Source organism: Neoarius graeffei, chromosome 1 (assembly GCF_027579695.1).
Source record: "Neoarius graeffei isolate fNeoGra1 chromosome 1, fNeoGra1.pri, whole genome shotgun sequence".
NCBI lineage: Eukaryota > Metazoa > Chordata > Actinopteri > Siluriformes > Ariidae > Neoarius > Neoarius graeffei.
In genome coordinates, this window is record NC_083569.1 from 122,629,946 (window position 1) to 122,651,907 (window position 21,962).

Consider the following 21,962-nt stretch of genomic DNA (forward strand, 5'->3'; position numbering starts at 1 on the left):
AAAGCGGCATTAGTCAGTCTGCGACATCTTATTAACTGTTTTCCTCGGTGCTGGCTGAGAAAAGATTGCAAGTTTGTAGTGGTCTGCTAAGACTTTGGCTCCAATCCAGCTGAGTTCAGTGCTATTTGGCTTGTAGAATTCTTTGCGATTCCAAAAAAGATTAAAATTGTCTATGAAATTCATACCAAATGAAGAACAAGTTTTTCCAAGCCAGGTGTTAAGACTGAAGAGTCGAGAAAAAGCAAAACTTCCTCTCGCTGGGAGTGGGCCACTGATAAAAGATTGAATTCCAGTCTTATCGAGCTCAGAAAAAAGTTTTCTGAAATCATCTTGGACAAACAGCTGTTCTCTGAAAACATCATTCGCTCCCACATGTACAACGATACGTTTTATAGTTTTATGCTCGGACATGAGTTTCAAAATGCTGTCTTTGGTGTCAGAGATGGATGCATTTGGAAGACAACAAATAATCATCTCATAACCTTTTAATTGTCTTACAGTGGAATCACCAAGAACAAGGGTTGTGGGATCAGGTGGTGTTACGAGCTGCTTTTTGCCTCTTCTCACAGCTCTTCGATCTTGGTGCAATCTCTTTTTACTATGTGTTTGTCCACTTGACAAATCCTCTTCCACATCCCTGAGGCATTCAAATTTGTTCTGAAGCTTTATGGGCTGTGGATTTTCCATAGGATTGTAGATCCTATTGTAATTTGTAGAACGAGCTGGTGTTGAAGTAATTACTCTTCTGTTTTTGTTTTTGGGCTTAGCACCCATCATTTGCCAGTTTTCAGTACTCACATTTTGTACAGCTTGAGTGATGAATTCTTCCACTTGGTCTGCAATGTCCTCAGTCTGTCGGAGCGCAATCTCTGCATTCTCAGCCACTGTTTCTGTACTCCTTTCCTGAGATATCGCTTTTAATTCGTCCATCTTTGGCAGAGCATTAATCTTTGATTCCAGAATAGAAATCCTCTGTTCTAATTCCATGCATTTTCTGCAGGATTTTTTGCTTCCAATGCCATCAGGTGGTCCTCTTCCAGCCAGATTGCCTCCTCCAGCAACACTGGAAGGTGATGCTGGATCCATATCAAGATCTTGCTCAGCAGTTGGGTGGCCAACTGCGCCAATGTCATGCGATCAATGATGTCCTCCACATCAGGCTCACCTGCCAGCAGCCACTGTCGGCAGGCATCTTGGAGCTGCTGTGTGAACACAAACAGGTGGCTGACTTCGCTGTAGGCCAGCATGCAGAACTGCTGGCAATGTTCTTTGGGGCTATGGCCGACCCGTTGCAGTATAGCCTGCTTCAGGTCTGTGTACTCTAGCATGCTGGTGGCCAGGAGTTGCTGAGCCACAAGCTGTGCTTCCCCTGACAGGAGTGACAATTGATGAATCACCCACAGTGAGGTTGGCCACGAGCTCGCCTCCACAATGCGCTCAAACAGCTCGAGGAATGCTTCTGGGTAGTCCTGCATCCCCATCTTGACCAGCTGAACAGGAATGCTGGCTGCAGGAGTGACTGCTGGAGTACCCGCTGATTGGACCAAGCACTGCACCACCTGCCAGTCTCTCACTTGGGCCTTGCACAGGTCCTGGAAGCATTACCCCCATTCAATGGACAGTGCGAGAAGCTTTTTTTTTTTGGAGGTCGATGGTAAGGGTCTGGATGAATTCCCTGACTCCATGGCAGCATTTTGTTCCTCAAGTCCTGGGTTTCGGCACCAGCTTAATTACTTTTAATGTTTGGACAATGAGGAATTGGAGACAGGCATGACAATTCAAGGTGCACTTTATTCTAACTTTCACTTTTCAGTCAGTCACTCACTGCTGTCCTTGTCACCGGTGACAATTGGTAACCCTGTCGGCTTGTCGGTTGTGTCGTGTGCAGCGTCTGGCCTCAGTTCTTTCTGCAAGCTTTGTCTCAGCCAATGCTTTGCCCCATCTTAGTTTGTTTCGCCATGCATCACAGTTTGATGTTTCCTCGTACCAGTTTTCACCAAAACCACAGATGTTCAGATCCTTTTTGGCACAGTCTTTCCACCTTTTTCTTGGGTGCCCTCTGGATCTGGTTCCACTGGCTAATTCACCGAATAGGAGCTGTTTAGGAATTTGGTTGTCATCCATGTGACAGACATGGCCAAGCCAACATAGGCGGTTGGTTCTAATGGTGGTCTCTATGGTGGTGCAACTAGCTCTTCTTAGAACCTCCATGTTTGTGATATGTTGCCACCAACTGATTTTAAGTATGTGCCATAGTGATCTTTGGTGGTACATTTCCAGCATATGTAGGTGGTGGGCTAGGGTGGGCCATGTTTTGCTGCCGTAGAGGAGTGTTGGCAATATGATGGCTTTGTAGATTGCCAGCTTGGTGTTAATTGATAGACCTTTTCTGTCAAAACACCTGGTAGCAAGAGAGTGAAAGGTACTGATGGCTCTGCTTATCCTCTTCTTTATCTCAGGCTCTAGGTCACTGTCGTCAGTCAGGTCTCCTCCCAGGTAGGTGAACTTGTGGGATTTTTTCAGATGATATTCCCTAGGAGGAAGTCCAGACTGATCTAGCAATACCACCTACAGAGTCTGAAGTTGAGAAAGCTCTGAAACAGCTAGCTAACAATAAAGAACCTGGCCCAGACGGGATCCCTGCTGAAGTTCTAAAGGCTGGAGGCCACCCTCTACTAACACAGCTACACAAGCTTCTCCTGACTATCTGGGATGAAGAGAGTGCCACAGGAGTTCAAAGATGGCCACATTGTAACTCTGTTCAAGAAGAATTGCCTTTTCACCTTTGGCAATTACAGGGGAGTCACACTTCTGCCCATCACAGGCAAACTATATGCCAAGGTGATCCTCAACCACATCTTGAACAACACTACCTAATGAAGCTGCACAATGCAGCTTCAGAGGCGGTCGGTCAACTTTTCAGTAAATACTATTTAAAAGACACACATGTTGGGGAGTGCAGCTCTCTCTCTCTCTCTCATTACTGACTATCTGTAAGACACACAGACACATGTTAATAGGCAACCAGTAATTAAACAAAGGTGTAATTCATAACGTGTTACCTGCTGGTTCAACCTGACTCCTCGCCATTCACAGCTGACACTTGTCCTTGCCCCTGTTGCCACACTCTTCTAAAACAAGGTTGAGCAGTTTTTCTCCTAAAATTAAAATACAGTCTGACAATTTGAGCTCATGACAGCCAGCGATGTAAGATACCAATGTTGTCCTGAAAAAATTCTTGAACAAGAGAACTTCCAATCAGCACTAGGAAACACCAGAGGACTATTTATACGATATACTGTACGTATGTGTGCAATTGGAATAACAAGATCTTTTGATCTCCAGATGGAAGAAGAGAATCCAGTGTACTTAAATGGGGGAAAAAATTCTCTTCCCTTCCACGTGGAGATCCTAGATGGGCCCCCAGAAAAATAATAGGTTTTGATCTGTCTGTACTGAAAGAGGTTGAATTGACAAAGTATGATCTAGAAATATAGACCTCTGTCACCTAAGAGATTCTGCCTCAAGTATATCCAGGAGCAAGTATTCACTGACGCAAACACCGCTGTTCAGGGATGTTTCACAGTTTACAAATCAAAAGTGTTTATCCTGCTGCATTTCTTAGATTTTTTTTAACCCATTTAGTGATAACAGATGAATCTACTCGTAATTTTGCACTCACCACATTCTAATCTGTTGGTGTCATGTTATTTATAATACACGGTTTTCTCAATGCTCCTAATGTAAAATAAGTGGTTTGGATCTTATAATAAAATCAATAGTTGTCTTAGTCTATGCCTTATATCAGGGGTGGCCAACCAGTCGGAGCCCAAGAGCCACAATTCTTACTGTGTTACGGCAAAGAGCCACATCGGCACATGAACATGGGCACACAAATATTACCCTTCCTTCTGCGCGTGCGGACACACACACACAGCCACATTGATGTCACACTCCAACTTAACCAATGCCCCACACCAACATGATAATGATACATTTACTGCAGTACCAAGACCACAGGCCAGTCATTTTCAACAGTGGTGACTGGTAAAGAAAATTGTAGGTGGGACACAAAGGCAGACATTGTTTACATGTGGGGATTCCCCCCATTGGGGGGGTTCCGGGGGGCCTCCCCCAAAAAATTTTGGATTTCTTAGATGCAATTTCCTGTATTCTAGTGCATTTTGGAGTTACCTGTTTAACATCCAAAATGCAAAAGCCATTTTGCTTCAGCTTGAATTCTCAATTGCATGACCTGCACAAGACCTGCATTCAAATAAATAAGTATTCAAATAAATACAGTCAGTCGGAAAAAGGAAATTACAAAGTGCTAATTTAATTTCCTCAAACAGTACAAGCTCCATAGGCACTGGGAACAGTGATCAGTGCAAGTGCAAATATAGATAAAATATAATACAATGCTCAAATTTTTGAAAGAAGAACACACACGCACACACACAAATTGATAACTGGAAAACAAATGAACAAATACATAATGTATATACACTACATGCCAAAAGTTTGGACACACCTTCTCATTCAATGTGTTCTGTGTTCTCATGACTATTTACACTTACAGTATACTCTACTCTCACTCAAGGCATCAAAACTGAATGAGCACTCACCCACTACTCAGGCTTGCGCGCCCAAACGCACCTGCGCATTTGTCATGATGTGAAAATACCGTAATGAAACCAAGCGAAGCACCTTTAATAAAATAACCGTAATTAACTGCAGTGAAGCGAAAACGCACATAAAACCACAAACGAACACCAACTTGGACGTGAAGGTGAGAGCCGCATGACACCAGGCAAAGAGCCGCATGCGGCTCGCGAGCCGCGGGTTGGCCACCTATGCCTTATATTGTGATAAATCAACCGCAGAACCTGGACCACTGCTCATCCTGGAGCTTGGTCACCACACTGACATTATGACTGAGGCAATGAAAATCAGAAATCTTGAGTGGATTTTACCGGGAGTTGCTTCAGATTTTTGGCCAAGAGACATTTTGGTTGGGTGCCCATTTATTTGTGAAAAGTACCATTTAAATAACTGAAATCTGCATACTTAATTTCCTTAGCATCATCTTGGTCACTGAGCCAGGCTGACCAGCGAGAGGTCACTTCCTGTGAGTGTGGCACACACATCGGATTATTCCTTTCCGATGTCATGATAGAAAACAACCACAAGTAAGTTTAAGTTTGTGTCAATTTTAGTGCAATTTTCACTAAATTTGTTGTCTGTCATAAATAACATTAGAAACAGATGATGTTATTGGGAAAAGAGAAGCAAAATGCTGCCTATTTTGTTGAATTTTTTTTTTTAATTTGTAGATATAGTTAAATTTTTTTTTGCCAAAATGTCAATCTATCAAACTTTGCTGCTCCATTTTAATGCATCACTAATGTCAATCGATGCATCTCTGTGTCTCATGTCAGTTGTTTGATCCATACATTCGTCAGAAACGTCATGTTCTGACTGAGGTGGAGACCAGATATGTAAAGTACATCAGTTTTTAGACTGACAGTTGTCGTTGTTGTAACTTGTGAATTGTTGCAGGTAAAAACAAGAAGAAACTTCACCACATCCACAATGGGGCAGTGGGCAGAAATACTGCTGATAATCAATCAATCAATCAATCAATCAATCAATCAATCAATCAATCAATCAATCAATTAAGTAATAGTGTTTGCATCAAGCTATTTATGAGTTCCTCATGCAGAAACACAGCAGTTCTTTTCTCTTGGGTTACTTTCCCATTCCTTAATTGGGAAACAAAACAAGATTAAACAGATTCTGAATCTATTAATTCTGTATCATTATAAGTTTTCTTTACATGGGGTGTCCAGTGGTCTCAAAGTTTAGGAGAATAAAAGTGTATGAGGCAGAGAATAGGAGGGTACAGTTAAAAAGGCTGAAGCCCTTCACCGTGAGCCACAGGCAAGAAAAATGGAAAACTGGGCTTATCTGATACACAGTTTCAAGGCATTTGGGGAGGAATTTCCACTTTATTGTAAACAGCAAAATAGAATCTGAAGTGATGGTAATCAATACTAAAAATTTTAATAGAACTGCCATATAGTTCATCCATCCATCATGTATAGCCTCTCATCCTTTCCTACAGGGTCGCAGGCAAGCTGGAGCCTATCCTAGCTGACTATGGGTGAGAGGCAGGGTACACCCTGGACAAGTCACCAGGTTCTCGCAGGGCTGACACAGAGACAAACAACCATTCGCACTCGCCTACGGTCAATTTAGAGCCACCAATTAGCCTAAACTGCATGTCTTTGGACTGTGGGGGGAAACCGGAGCACCCGGAGGAAACCCACGCAGACCTGGGGAGAACATGCAAACTCCACACAGAAAGGCCCTCGCCGGCTGCTGGGCTCGAACCCAGGACCTTCTTGCTGTGAGGCGACAGTGCTAACCACTACACCACCGTGCCGCCCCCTGCCATATAGTAATGATTCAAAAATAAATTTGACAATACAAAATGTTATATATTTTTGATGTTTACAAAATCAAGTCACAGTTACAATAATTTGATTTTGTAAACATAAAAAATATATGTCTTGTATAGTCAATTTTTATTCATTATTCAATTTCTGAACAATCTGAGTATTGATCTAATCCTAAAGCTTCTATAAGAGTGTCTGTAGTGATATCAGGTACTGAACTTGATTCAGGTTTTTTACAGGTTCTACAGTGGTGCTTGAAAGTTTGTGAACCCTTTAGAATTTTCTATATTTCTACATAAATATGACCTAAAACATCATCAGATTTTCACACAAGTCCTAAAAGTAGATAAAGAGAACCCAGTTAAACAAATGAGACAAAAATCTTATACTTGGTCATTTATTTATTGAGGGAAATGATCCAATATTACATATCTGTGAGTGGCAAAAGTATGTGAACCTTTGCTTTCAGTATCTGGTGTGACCCCCTTGTGCAGCAATAACTGCAACTAAACGTTTGCAGTAACTGTTGATCAGTCCTGCACACCGGCTTGGAGGAATTTTAGCCCGTTCCTCCATACAGAACAGCTTCAACTCTGGGATGTTGGTGGGTTTCCTCACATGAACTGCTCGCTTCAGATCCTTCCACAGCATTTCTATTGGATTAAGGTTAGGACTTTGACTTGGCCATTCCAAAACATTAACTTTATTCTTCTTTAACCATTCTTTGGTAGAATGACTTGTGTGCTTAGGGTCGTTGTCTTGCTGCATGACCCACCTTCTCTTGAGATTCAGTTCATGGACAGATGTCCTGACATTTTCCTTTAGAATTTGTTGGTATAATTCAGAATTCATTGTTCCATCAATGATGGCAAGCTGTTCTAGCCCAGAAGCACCAAATCAGGCCCAAACCATGATACTACCACCACCATGTTTCACAGATGGGATAAGGTTCTTATGCTGGAATGCAGTGTTTTCCTTTCTCCAAACATAATGCTTCTCATTTAAACCAAAAAGTTCTATTTTGGTCTCATCCGTTCACAAAACATTTTCCAATAGCTTTCCGGCTTGTCCACGTGATCTTTAGCAAACTGCAGACAAGCAGCAGTGTTCTTTTTGGAGAGCAGTGACTTTCTCCTTGCAATCCTGCCATGCACACCATTGTTGTTCAGTGTCCTCCTGATGGTGGACTCATGAACATTAACATTAACCAATGTGAGAGAGGCCTTCAGTTGCTTAGTATTTACCCTGGGATCCTTTGTGACCTCGCCGACTATTACATGCCTTGTTCTTGGAGTGATCTTTGTTGGTCGACCACTCCTGGGGAGGGTAACAATGGTCTTGCGTTTCCTCCATTTGTACACAATCTGTCTGACTGTGGATTGATGGATTCCAAACTCTTTAGAGATGGTTTTGTAACCCTTTCCAGCCTGATGAGCATCAACAACGCTTTTTCTGAGGTCCTCCGAAATCTCTTTTGTTCGTGCCATGATACACTTCCACAAACACGTGTTGTGAAGATTAGACTTCGATAGATCCCTGTTCTTTAAATAAAACAGGGTGCCCACTCACACCTGATTGTCATCCCATTGATTGAAAACATGAGTCTAATTTCACCTTCAAATTAACTGCTAATCCTAGAGGTTCACATACTTTTGCCACTCACAGATATGTAATATTGGATCATTTTCCTCAATAAATAAATTACCAAGTATAAGATTTTTGTGTCATTTGTTTAACTGGGTTCTCTTTATCTACTTTTAGGACATGTGCGAATATCTGATGATGTTTTCAGTCATATTTATGCAGAAATATAGAAAATTCTAAAGGGTTCACAAACTTTAAGGACCACTGTATCTTCCCCTTTATCCTTTTCTTTGAAAGGAACCGCTCACTTGCCTTTTGCACAAGTCTATTCACTTCAGATGAATTCAAATTAGGTCCAAATTTTATATAAGCATGTGATGTCCCTTTTATTAAGTAGGGTTAGAGATCAAAAGATTTTTCAGATATTTTGAAAAGATATATGAATGAATTTATCACAGTATTTTCATTTGGCATTGCACTATATAAGTTATAATAAGTGAATCTGTATTCATCTGACAACGAGCGACGGTTCTTACAACAGCAACTGTACAAAAACAAACACGTACAGTATAAACTTGTATACAGTTTATTTATAATTTTAACCCATCTGGGCAACAACAGACAACATGACTATAACATTAACAGTCCTAACAAAGTCAGCCTCGTTGATGCTATTAACCCCCCACCAACGGAAACCCGTGCGCAAAACTGTTCACGACAACTGTAGTCCCAAAGTCAGCAAGTCATCTGCAGTCCCCAGCCACAAAAGCACCACTGCAAGAGTCCAGAGCGTCCTCCAGGCGCGACCCCCAACTGTCCACATGGGGCCGCCCTCCACAGGAGCAATGCGATGAGACTCCAGCCAGACACAGGGCACCAGGATGGATCAGGCAGGTCCAAGGAGCAGAAGAGGTCAGCATCTTGATCCCAGGACCAACATGTAACTCAGAGGGACAGATTTTGGGGGGGGGGGGGGGGGAGAAAACACAGGTTGTTAGGTATGCCCAATATCACCTGAATAAGTAGGAACAGTATACATATTGCACTGAGGGACTCTGGCAGGGACTCTGGCAACTAACTGTGACAGCATAACTAAAAGGGGAGAGCCAGAAGGTAACACAGGCATGAGGGAGCCCCAGGACATAAGCAGCCAGCCACTACACCGTCAACAAACTCGAGTGAGCAAGCAAGTGGGGACTGACAGCATCCATACTGTACATCCCAGTTTACCAAAACACTCTATGTCTGAGGACCCTTCAGATCTACACCTTTACCTCATAAACACCATTAACAAAAGGCTTGACTAAACAGATATGTTTTCAGCCTAGACTTAAACAATGAGACTGTGTCTGATTCCCGAACACTACTTGGAAGGCTGTTCCATAACTGTGGGGCTTTGTACAAAAAGGCTCTGCCCCCTGATGTAGCCTTCACTTTACGAGGTACCAGCAGATAGCCTGCACCTTTTGATCTAAGTACGCGTGGCGGGTCATAGAGGAGCAGAAGTTCACTCAGGTACTGTGGTGCGAGACCATTCAGTGATTTAAAGGTCAATAATAGTACTTTATAATCAATACGAAATTTGATTGGGAGCCAATGCAGTGTGGATAAGACAGGGGTGATGTGGTCATATTTTCTAGTTCTAGTAAGGACTCTTGCTGCTGCATTTTGAACTAACTGGAGCTTGTTTATGCACTTATTGGAACATCCAGATAGTAAGGCATTACAATAATCCAACCTGGAGGTAACAAAAGCATGAATTAGTTTTTCCATGTCATGTAGTGACATTAAATTTCTTATCTTAGCAATATTTCTGAGATGACAGGAAGCTATCCGGGTAATGTTATCAATGTGAGTTTCAAATGAAAGACTGGGGTCAATAATCACTCCGTGGTCTTTTACTGCTGCACGTGAAGAAACAGAAAGGCCATCCAGAGTTACCTTGTAATCAGAACACTTACTTCTAGCTGTATGTGGTCCTAGTACAAGTACTTCAGTCTTGTCAGAGTTAAGCAGAAGGAAGTTAATAAGCATCCAGTGTCTAATGTCCTTCACACATTCCTCAATTCTATTAAGCTGGTGTCTCTCATCAGGTTTTGCAGAAACATACAACTGTGTGTCATCAGCATAACAGTGGAAACTAATACAATGTTTACGAATAATATCACCCAGAGGTAACATATATAAAGAAAAAAGCAGTGGACCCAAGACAGAACCTTGTGGAACACCAAACTTTACCTCAGTACATCTAGAAATATCACCATTTATATCAACATACTGATAGTGATCAGTTAAATAAGACCTGAGCCAGGAGAGGGCCGTTCCCTTAACTCCCAAAAGATTTTCTTATCTGTCCAGAAGAATGGAATAATCAATGGTATCAAATGTTGCACTAAGGTCAAGCAACACAAGCAGCGATACACAGCCCTGATCAGACGCCAACAGTAGGTCGTTTACTACTTTAACCAAACCTGTCTCTGTGCTATGATTAGGTCTAAATCCTGACTGAGACATTTCATGGATGTATATGTGACATGCATTGCATTCCGTCGCAAGTCAAAATATAAACAATGTCAACGTGACAAGCATGCCAAGTGGGTGGGTTTGACCCAAAACAGGCTGTATACAATAATGGGATGGTGATCGATATTTATAATGTAGTATTTAGCCGACCAGCATTTATACATGGACTGGTACACAGACATATTTCACTCAGTAATCCTAGTGATGGCTAAAATCATAGACTTACCTGTGGTTCGAGGCCTTTTTGAAAACTAGGCATCTAACGGTACTGCTCTGCTTCTTAGTTGCCATTTCTAGCCATATGGTAGTGCAGCTCAGTCACAGTACACAAAACATTGTCAACACCTTGACATCAGCCAATCAGATTACATCTTAGTTACAGTACATGGCAGCATAATGGCTGCCTCTATTTTCTATGGATGTGTTAGTATTTGGCCATTATTTAGTTGAATAAAACTTAGTTTCACACTGTGCACTGCTCAGTTTTGTACAGATATGTCTCATCTCATTATCTCTAGCCGCTTTATCCTGTTCTACAGGGTCGCAGGCAAGCTGGAGCCTATCCCAGCTGACTACGGGCGAAAGGCGGGGTACACCCTGGACAAGTCGCCAGGTCATCACAGGGCTGACACATAGACACAGACAACCATTCACACTCACATTCACACCTACGGTCAATTTAGAGTCACCAGTTAACCTAACCTGCATGTCTTTGGACTGTGGGGGAAACTGGAGCACCCGGAGGAAACCCACACGGACAACATGCAAACTCCGCACAGAAAGGCCCTCGCCGGCCACGGGGCTCGAACCCGGACCTTCTTGCTGTGAGGCGACAGCGCTAACCACTACACCACCGTGCCGCCCCTGTACAGATATGTAAACAAAAATATTTTTTGTTACTCAGTGAAAAATAGATGGCGGCAAATCCTACTGCAGACGGCGATTTGCTGCTGCCAACAGGCTACTTTTGAGACCTCAGGGTGTCATATCCTTAAATTCTTACATAGATCCTTTGGCCTGCTGAAAACAAAACATAAAACATCTCATCTCATTATCTCTAGCCGCTTTATCCTTCTACAGGGTCGCAGGCAAGCTGGAGCCTATCCCAGCTGACTATGGGTGAAAGGCGGGGTACACCCTGGACAAGTCGCCAGGTCATCACAGAGCTGACACATAGACACAGACAACCATTCACACTCACACCTATGGTCAATTTAGAGTCACCAGTTAACCTAACCTGCATGTCTTTGGACTGTGGGGGAAACCGGAGCACCCGGAGGAAACCCACGCGGACACGGGGAGAACATGCAAACTCCACACAGAAAGGCCCTCGCCGGCCACAGGGCTCGAACCCGGACCTTCTTGCTGTGAGGCGACAGTGCTAACCACTACACTACCGTGCCACCCCTAAATGGAGGATATGTCGGAAAATATTTTTGCTGTTTTCATCAATAAAGATTTTTTTTTCAATTTGTCTGAGAACTTTTTGACTTACCCTTGTGTGTATATAATTTTTTTTTCCATTTTTTTTCTCCCCAGAGTTGCACAAAAACATGATGCCCACAAGGGACTCCAGTAGCAGTCAAAAGACATCTAGTACACCTGATACTATCACTGGTTCTTCGCAAATGAAGAAAGATCTTCACCCTTGCTCAGGTTTTGGGAAGAGTTTTATATCCCAAAGTAAACTCCAAATCCACCAGTGCATTCACACAGGAGAGAAGCTGTATCAGTGTTCAGATTGTGGGAAGAGTTTTAGTCAAAGAAGTCATCTCCAATCACACCAGCGTATTCACACAGGAGAGAGGCCATATCACTGTTCACAGTGTGAAAAGAGCTTTGCTCATGCATATACTCTCCAAACACACCAGCGCATTCACACAGGAGAGAAGCCACATCGCTGTTTACAATGTGGAAAGAGCTTTGCTCATGCATATACTCTCCAAACACACCAGCGCATTCACACTGGAGAGAAGCCACATCACTGCTCAGATTGTGGAAAAAGTTTCATACAAATAAGTGATCTCCGAAAACACCAGCGCCTTCACACTGGAGAAAGGCCATATCACTGCTCCGATTGTGGAAAGAGTTTCAATCATATAAGTCATCTCCGAACACACCAGCGCGTTCACACAGGAGAGAAGCCATATCACTGCTCAGATTGCGGAAGGAACTTTGCTCATGCATCTAGTCTCCAAATGCATGACTGCATTCACACAGGAGCGAAGCCATATCACTGTTTACAATGTGGAAGGCGCTTTATTCACGCAAACGCTCTCCAAACACACCAGCGCATTCACACAGGAGAGAAACCATATCACTGCTCAGATTGTGGAAAGAGTTTCAATGTCTCGGGTAATCTCCGAAAGCACCAGCGCATTCATACGGGAGAGAAGCCATATCAGTGTTCAGATTGTGGAAAGAGTTTCAATCAAACAAGTTATCTCCAAGTACACCAGCGCATTCACACAGGAGAGAAGCCATATTACTGTTTGCAGTGTGGAAAGAGCTTTGCTCAGTTGGGTACTCTCCAAACACACCAGCGCATTCACACAGGAGAGAAACCGTATCACTGCTCAGATTGTGGAAAGAGTTTCAGTCGAACAAATGCTCTCCAAACACACCAGCGCATTCACACAGGAGAGAAGCCATATCACTGCTCAGATTGTGGAAAGAGCTTCAATCAATCAAGTTCTCTCCAAACACACCAGCGCATTCACAAAAAATAGAAACTGTATCACTGCTTACAGTGTGGAATCTGTTTGTCTGACCCCAGAAATTTCAACCCACACCAATGAATTCACATATGAGAAACCATTTATCTACTAACAGTGAGGGAGTTTTTACCCACCAGGGTCATCTCAAAACACACCAACGCATCCATACAGGAGAGATGCCACATCCCTGAATACAATATGGAATAAATTTTGCTCGCATTAGAAAATTCCAAAAACATCAGCAAGTTCACGTGAGAGAGCAGCTGTACCAGTGCTGAGGAACGGAAAGAGAACATGCTTATAGTTACTACTGAGGACACTGAGGCCTTTTTTGTTTGTTTCTTGGTGTTTGTGGTGGGTTCCCCCCCATGGAGACACTTGACTTCTGAATATTGCTGTGAGTTGTTCTAACCCTTCAGAATTAAGTCAAAATTAAACTAAATTAATTAAACAACAAGAAGTTGTTTATATAGTTCCTTTCACCAACCCAAAGATGCTTTACAGAGTAATGATGAACAAACGAACAAAAAAAACCACTACCACATTAACAAAAGAGTCATAAACAAATCGACCAATGAAGTCCTTTCAGATAACAGACAGAAGATTAAAGAAATACAACCTGATCATAAATTACATGGGTCAATGATCAGGAAAGAAGGGATAGCAGAGAGAGAAGGCTGAAGTTGAGATTTGAATTGTAGTAACACAAAGGTTCTGGGGGGACATCATTCCATAGCTTGGGGGCTGTGACCGTCAAACCCCTGGTGGACAGTTTACATTTTGGGACAGATAACCAACCAGAAGATAAAGATCTAAGACTTGCAAATGGGAGAGTTGGGTTGAAGTAGTTCTACAAGATATTGATGAGTGTAGCCATGGAATCCTTTCACTGTAAATAGAAGAATGTTCTATTAAATGCAATATAAAACAGGGAGCCAGTGGAGGTTATGGAGGATAGGGGTAATGTGTAGTGAGTGTTTAGTGTGGGTGCGGACTCTGGCTGGGGAGTTTTGTCAATGCTGAAGCCAAGCAACGGATTTGTCTGGGAGACCAATGAACAAAGTGTTGCAGTAGTCTAGTTGCAATAGAATAGAATGCCTTTATTGTCATTGTATCATTAAAAAAAACATAAACTGTGGGTGGTAAAAGAGAGCAACTGGACTTGCTTGAAGATTCTTGAAGATGTTTCACCTCTCATCCGAAAGGCTTCTTCAGTTCTGTCTGACTGGTAGGGAGCATCAGGTATTTATCCTCTCATGGATGAAAAGCTCATCTAAGGTGTCATTGAGTCATCCTGTTGGTGTGGGTCAACTGGGGGCTGGTTGTGAATGGCCTCAAGAGTCGTTAGGATGATCAATGATCAGGAAAGCCCCCAACCAGCCCCCAGTTGACCCACACCAATAGGATGACTCAATGACACCTTAGATGAGCTTTTCATCCATGAGAGGATAAATACCTGATGCTCCCTACCAGTCAGACAGAACTGAAGAAGCCTTTCGGATGAGAGGTGAAACGTCTTCAAGAATCTTCAAGCAAGTCCAGTTGCTCTCTTTTACCACCCACAGTTTACCATGACCTGGATGACTGAGAATCTTCATAGATAAAAAAAAAACATACAGCAAAATTTGGAATGCAACTCCAGTAAGGTGCCATTAGTAAAAAAAAACCCTCCACAAATTCATTGACAATATACCATATAATAACAAAAAGGACAATAAATAACACTAAATACAAAGACAAAAAAATGACTGTAATAGCAAAAAAAAGAACAAAAAGATTGTTGCACATATATGAGAAGTAACATTCATCTTGTATATCTGGGTCTGTTTAAGGTGTGTATTGCTGTAAGGAAGATGCTGTGATTGAATCTGTTATTCCAAATTTTGATTGATCTGTATTGCTTCCCAGAGAGCAACAAGTCAAACAGATGGAATCCTGAGTGTGTTCAGTCTCTGATGATGGCTGAGGCTCTGTTGAGGTAGTGGGTGTTAGCAGTCTTTTGAGCTGTAGTTATTACCCTTTGTTCTTGTCTGCTGCTGAGCAGCCGGCGTACCAGACTGTAATGCAGTACACCAGCAGACTCTCAATGGAGGAGTGGTAGAACATCACCAGCAGCTGTTCATTCAAACTGTTCCTTTTCAATAACTTTAGGACATGCATGCGTTGCTGAGCCTTTTTCACAGCAGCCAAGGTGTTAGCAGACCAGGTGAGGTTGTCAGAGATTTGGGTCCCAAGAAATTTGAAGTTGTGAACCCTTTCAACATATTCACCATCTATAGAAAGCAGTGGGGGGTCTGCGCTGTGCTTTCTGAAAGCAATGATGAGTTCTTGGGTTTTCTTTGTGTTTAATGTCCGATTGTTAGCTGAGCACCACTTTGCTAGTTTCAGAACCTCATCCCTATATCCTCATCCTGCATGCATCCTGGTGCCCTATGTCTGGTTGGAGTCTCATCACATTGCTCCTGTGGAGGACAGCCCCATAAGGACAGTTGAAAGTCACACTTGGAAGACACTCTGGACACTTACAGTAATGCTTTTGTGGCTGAGGACTACAGTTGGCTTGCTAACTTTGGGACTGCGGTTGTCATGAATAGTTTTGCACTCAAGTTTCCATTAATGAAGAGTTAGAACATCAACGAAACTGACTTCATGTTAAAACTGTTAATGTTATAGTCATGTTGTCTGTTGTTGTCTAGGTGAGGATTGGTTCCCTTTTGGGTCTGGTTCCTCTCGAGGTTTCTTCCTCGTGTCATCTGGGGGAGTTTTTCCTTACCACTGTCGCCATGGGCTTGCTCATTGGGGATAGATTAGGGATAAAATTGGCTCATGTCTTGGGTCATTCAGATTCTGTAAAGCTGCTTTGGGACAATGTCTATTGTTAAAAGCGCTATACAAACAAACTTGACTTGACCTGTATGCAGACTTATCTCTCCCTGATATGAGCCCAACTACTGTTGTGTCATTTGCAAATTTTATGATGGTATTTGTTGAATGGGCTAGTTTACAGTCATAAGTGTACAGTGTTGGGCTCAGCACACAGCTTTGTGTTGAACCGATGCTCAGCATGAAGGTGGAGGAGACATGGGGTTCAAGCTTGACTGTCTGTGGGTGATCTGTTAGAAAGTCTTTAATCCAGGTGCAGGTGTGAGTGGGGAGGCCAAGGTCAAACATTTTGCTGATCAGTATGTTTGGGATTATTGTGTTGAATGCAGAGCTATAATCAATAAAGAGCATTCTCATGTAGTTCCCACTGTGTTCCAGGTGGTTGAGAGCTGAGTAGAGGGCTATGGTGATGGCATCCTCCGTAGAGCTGCCCTGTCTATAGGTGAACTGGTGCTGGTCGAAGGCTGAGGTGAGACTGGTTTGGAGGTGTTTTGGTACCAGTCTCTCAAAGCACTTCATAATAATGGGTGTGAGTTTAACTGGCCTGTAATCTTTGACTGTCAGTGGTGGGTTTCTTGGGGACAGGGATGATGACTGATGATTTCAGGCAGGGCGGAATGATGGCTTGTACGAGGGATTGGTTGAAGATGCTGGTGAAACAATGAAGAGCTAGTCAGTGCATGCTGTCAGTACTTTTCTGGGTACTCCATTAGGGCCAGCAGCCTTACTCAGGTTCAGCGGTCTAAGTATACATCTTACTTCATATTCCTCTACAGTGAGTACACGAGAGCCAGTGGATGGTGGTGTCGGTGAGTTTGGAAAGGGTGCTTTTACCTCAAAATGAGCAAAAAAACATTTCAGCTCCTCAGCCAATGAGGTATTTGTGTTGTTGGATGTGGTACTGCTGCCCTTCTAGTTAGTGATGTGCTAAATGCCCTGCCATCTTGCATCCTTGTGTGAGAAGTGGTCTTTGATGCTTTTCTTCAGGTCACTCCTGGCAGCACTATACAGTGTCATGTTCCCTGACCTGAAGGCAGTGTTCCAGGCTCTGAGGAGTGTCTGGTCCTCCTTTGCAGAGATGCCAACTAGTACGGATTGGCCGTATTTTGTACGGAAAAGTTACATAAATACGATGTTATGGCAAACAGTGTTATTCTGTATGGAATTATTATAAAGTCTTAAAAAATTCCAGTGAGTTGTTTTTAAATGTCCAAGCGACTTTTTCAATCCATGCGCGATTCACGGCGATTTATTTTTACGACAACCGCACATGCTGTGTGTGACATGCACAGATTCCGCACATTTGTTCGCGCTATTTTCGATACGGTAGAATGGCCGTGCATTACACCCAGACAAAAGGGCAATGGATACGCGCACTGCAAACTGTGTAGAACTGACATTAACATCACTCATAGTGGTCGCAATGACTGCACGCGGCATGTCAACTCCAAAAAAACATATGGAGTATGCTGAAATGGTGAGTCAGGCGGAAAGTAAATCTGGGGGTATCCAGCAGTTTTTTATGAAATCTGTAGATGAAAAGACACGAAACGTGACGTGCTGAAGCGGTGATGGTTGACCTGTGCTTGGAGTTGAACTTGCCGATTAGTGCCATGAAATGTGAGTTAAACTTATTCAGTTTCTTTTTACATGTCTGATTTTTATTCACTGAAATATCAAACACTGGCTGTTACTTCTTTAATTCAAAGTCTTTTCAGTGTTGCAAGTACAAATGTACATGCAGTATGATCAAAAACAGAATTTTATGATTAGTGCTGTTGGGATTGTGGCAAAAAATTGATCATTCCACTGTTTTAAATACAATTATAAATGTCATTTTATTCAATGTCTCTTCTGAAGCATTATGCTGAAGTATTTATATATTGGGACATTAAGATAACAATGCTGGACTCTCTTTGGCATGAAATAAGAAATGGTTTTTTTTAATTTTATTAGAATCCATTAACAGGTAGAACATTTTGCCAGGCAATATAATATAATAATTTTGAGGAGTTACATTCAATACCAATGATTGGTCGTCAACCGTAATGTCTGCAAACAGGGAACACTATTGTATTTATAAAAATGTGATGTATTGTATGCTCTAGAAATTTGTTGAGTGGAAATTCAGTTGAGATGGCTGCTAGTGTTTTGTTTATTCAATTCACACAAAACAGTACTTTTTAATAATTTAAATGTTAAACATATTGGTATATACACCTCTTTATAATGGGGATGCGCATAAATTAATGTTACTGAAAGTCATTCCAAAATACTGAAAAATGTTTTCAAGAATACTGAAATTCAAAATTTGGGGTAGGCATCTCTGCCTTTGTCATCCAGGGTTTCTGATTAGGAAAAACCCTGATTTGTTTGTTTACAGTCACCGTGTCAATGCAGTGTGTGATGTAACATAGTACAGTCTGTGTGTACGTTTCCAAGTCTGGATGCTCAAATAAATCCCATTTGGTGTGTGCAAAGCAGTCCTGCAGCTGAGAGAGGGCTTGTCAGGCCGTGTTTTGATGGTCTTTGTGATGGGTTTGTCTATTCTTCTGTTGAGGTTGTATACTAGGATGAAGAGTACAGAGAGGCTGACAGGCTCAGATGTGGAAGAGGCACAGCTCTGTAGGCATGCTTCATGATTGAATACACGATCGAGCGTATTCTTCCCCCTGGTTGCGCATTTTGCATCTTATCTCATCTCATTATCTCTAGCCGCTTTATCCTGTTCTACAGGGTCGCAGGCAAGCTGGAGCCTATCCCAGCTGACTACGGGCGAAAGGCGGGGTACACCCTGGATAAGTCGCCAGGTCATCACAGGGCTGACACATAGACACAGACAACCATTCACACTCACATTCACACCTACGCTCAATTTAGAGTCACCAGTTAACCTAACCTGCATGTCTTTGGACTGTGGGGGAAACCGGAGCACCCAGAGGAAACCCACGCGGACACGGGGAGAACATGCAAACTCCACACAGAAAGGCCCTCGCCGGCCACGGGGTTCGAATCCGGACCTTCTTGCTGTGAGGCGACAGCGCTAACACCTACACCACCGTGCCGCCCCGCATTTTGCATATTGGGTGAAATTGGGAAATACAGTTTTTAAGTGTGTTTGATTTGAAGTCTCCAGCTATGATGTAAACACCAACAGGATGGGCTTGTTGCTGTTTGTTTATAACACTATGCCGATGAGCTAGTGCCGTGCAAGTGCAATCTCCTGCAATGTAGACAGCCATAATAATTATGACTGTCAGCCCTGTCGGCAGATAGAAGGGTCGACACACAACTGACAGAGCCTCTAAGTCAGAGGAACAGTACCTGTCGCTGAGTTGGCTGTTTGTACACCAGTCATTATGCACATAGATACACAGTCCTCTTCCTTTGCTCCAGGGATGAGAGTTTTCCGCTTTTCGGCGGATTTCCGCTTTTTCTGAGTAAAAATCGACCTTTTTATATTACGCCAAATCCGTTGAGAATTTTTTTCCCATTTATTGAGGGGGGTTGGGGTATGTTCCTTCATGATACTCAAGCGTAATTCATTCTTACGACGATGTTACATGTTTACATTTTCGCTATCTTTAGTCTCTCTAAGTCTCGTGGTAGAATACGCGTTATCTACAACGTCTCATCTCATCTCATTATCTCTAGCCGCTTTATCCTTCTACAGGGTCGCAGGCAAGCTGGAGCCTATCCCAGCTGACTACAGGCGAAAGGCGGGGTACACCCTGGACAAGTCGCCAGGTTATCACAGGGCTGACACATAGACACAGACAAACATTCACACCTATGGTCAATTTAGAGTCACCAGTTAACCTAACCTGCATGTCTTTGGACTGTGGGGGAAACCGGAGCACCCGGAGGAAACCCACGTGGACACGGGGAGAATATGCAAACTCCACACAGAAAGGCCCTCGCCGGCCCCGGGGCTCGAACCCAGGACCTTCTTGCTGTGAGGCGACAGCGCTAACCACTACACCACTGTGCCGCCCTATCTATAATGTAATTGGCCAAAACATTGATGGCGAGAGCATGATAACCAATCATAACAGTTCTTACAAAAGTACCCACATCCGTTAGATTAGACCACGTAAAAAGACAGGAGCAGCTTGCCAATGAAAGAAAAAGGAAAAAAGAGAGGACTGACAAGCTTTTGTCTTTGGCCAAAAAGCTGAAGAAGTAGTCGAAATGATCAAATGAAAATGAGAAGTGACTGTGAACTATAAGTAATTTTATAAAGTGTACGTAGACATTATCCCATAAACGTAGCATTCATTTGATTTAATACATTGAACATGTATATGATAGATAGTCAGTAAATCTGAATTAATGCTGACAGTTTTGAAAATTTAAATATTTCACAAGACTTTTTGAAGAAATCATATGCAACTAATGAGGACATAGGGAGAAAAGGTCAGTCACCCTAAGAAATTTTATTTAATATATGAGCATTTTGATAATTAATAGAACATAAGTTTAATGTGAATTTAGTTTGTCATTTTTGTTGATCATGAATTATAACCATACCTTTGAATGTAGAATGTGATTTTATTTTGAATTCAAACAATACTCCTATTGATTTGAAACATATTTTCATGTAAATATATAAAAAAGACAACAGATATTTTTTTTATCTACCACAGCTCAGATTGCAGGAAAAGTGGTTTGTAAGGCCTTATTTTTCAAAATTTTCCTGGGGGGGTATCCCTCCCCCCCGTTGGCTTTGGGCGCCTTTGGTGCCCTCGCATACCTTTATCTTGTTTTCTGCTTTTTTGATGACCACCCACTCTTATCCCTGTTTGCTCTTACCAGAGTCTTTGATTCTGTCCAGGTGGTGGATTGTGCAGCCTGCTATCTGCACCGAAGCATCGGGTATCATCAGGTGAAGCCAAGTCTCCATTATTAACATAACACAGCAGTCTCTGATGGACTTGCTCACTGCTATCTGTAGCTCCAATTCGTCCATTTTGTGAACGATGGATCTGGCGTTCAAGAGAAAGATGCTTGGTCACAGTGGTTTATGTGGCTGCTTCTTTAGTCCAGCCAGCAGGTCTGCCCGGTATCCCCATTTCTGTTTCCTCTCCCTACATTGCCTGCATTGTTTCCTGGAGCCGATAAGAATCCACAGAGACCCCAGTGATCTGGAGATATTCGCCAGCATGTTGTGCATTCTTTGAAAGTCGCTTATAACAATGGTACTATGCTCTAGTCCAATATTAATTAAGCCTTGACAACTATACAGCATTTATTTATTTTACTGTGTGATGGGGATAAACAACTGGTGGGTAGGAAATGGCCAAGGCTAAATTAAGGAAAGAATTGGGGGCACCAAAAAGTGATAGCCCCCTCCCTCTCCAAATGCATCCAAGACCCAAAGTTGTGGATGAAGTTTTGTCAGGCATTGTATCTGCATGTTTAGATGAGGAGTGTCAATCATAAATATTAACAGCCACATCAGCATTTTTGTGAGACCCTGAAGAGCTGTAATTAAATCAAAGGATTTAAAAAAAAATCTATTTCACATAATTAACCAACACTAATACAGTGGTGCTTGAAAGTTTGTGAACATTGGGGAAGAGAGAAGAGTCAGTGAAGAGTCATTTTCACCCTCTGCCAGTCTGTAACTTTGTTGTCCTCAGTGTCTGCAACTTGATCATGTTTTTATGAACGGCTGTCTTTGAAAATTTCATGATGGAAGCAAGCTGAAGCTCACTGTATCCCTCTACCGGTAAAGCCAGAATTGAACCCTTCTTTTTCTCACTCAAAACTTTTTCTTTTTAACTCTTTTGGCATG

At 42.5% G+C, this 21,962-nt stretch overlaps 1 protein-coding gene across 1 annotated transcript in view; it reads left to right on the forward strand.

Moving 5' to 3' along the window:
* The window catches only part of LOC132883022 (zinc finger protein 239-like), a 31,195-nt gene extending 10,179 nt beyond the window's left edge, over positions 1-21,016 (forward strand). Inside the window, exons 2-4 of the mRNA XM_060916147.1 lie at positions 5,081-5,189; positions 12,105-13,679; positions 21,000-21,016. Coding sequence (XP_060772130.1) covers positions 12,119-13,294 — 1,176 coding nt within the window. The 5' untranslated portion in view covers positions 5,081-5,189; positions 12,105-12,118 and the 3' untranslated portion in view covers positions 13,295-13,679; positions 21,000-21,016. The remainder of the gene's footprint in view (positions 1-5,080; positions 5,190-12,104; positions 13,680-20,999) is intronic.
* The last annotated feature ends 946 nt before the right edge of the window (positions 21,017-21,962 follow it).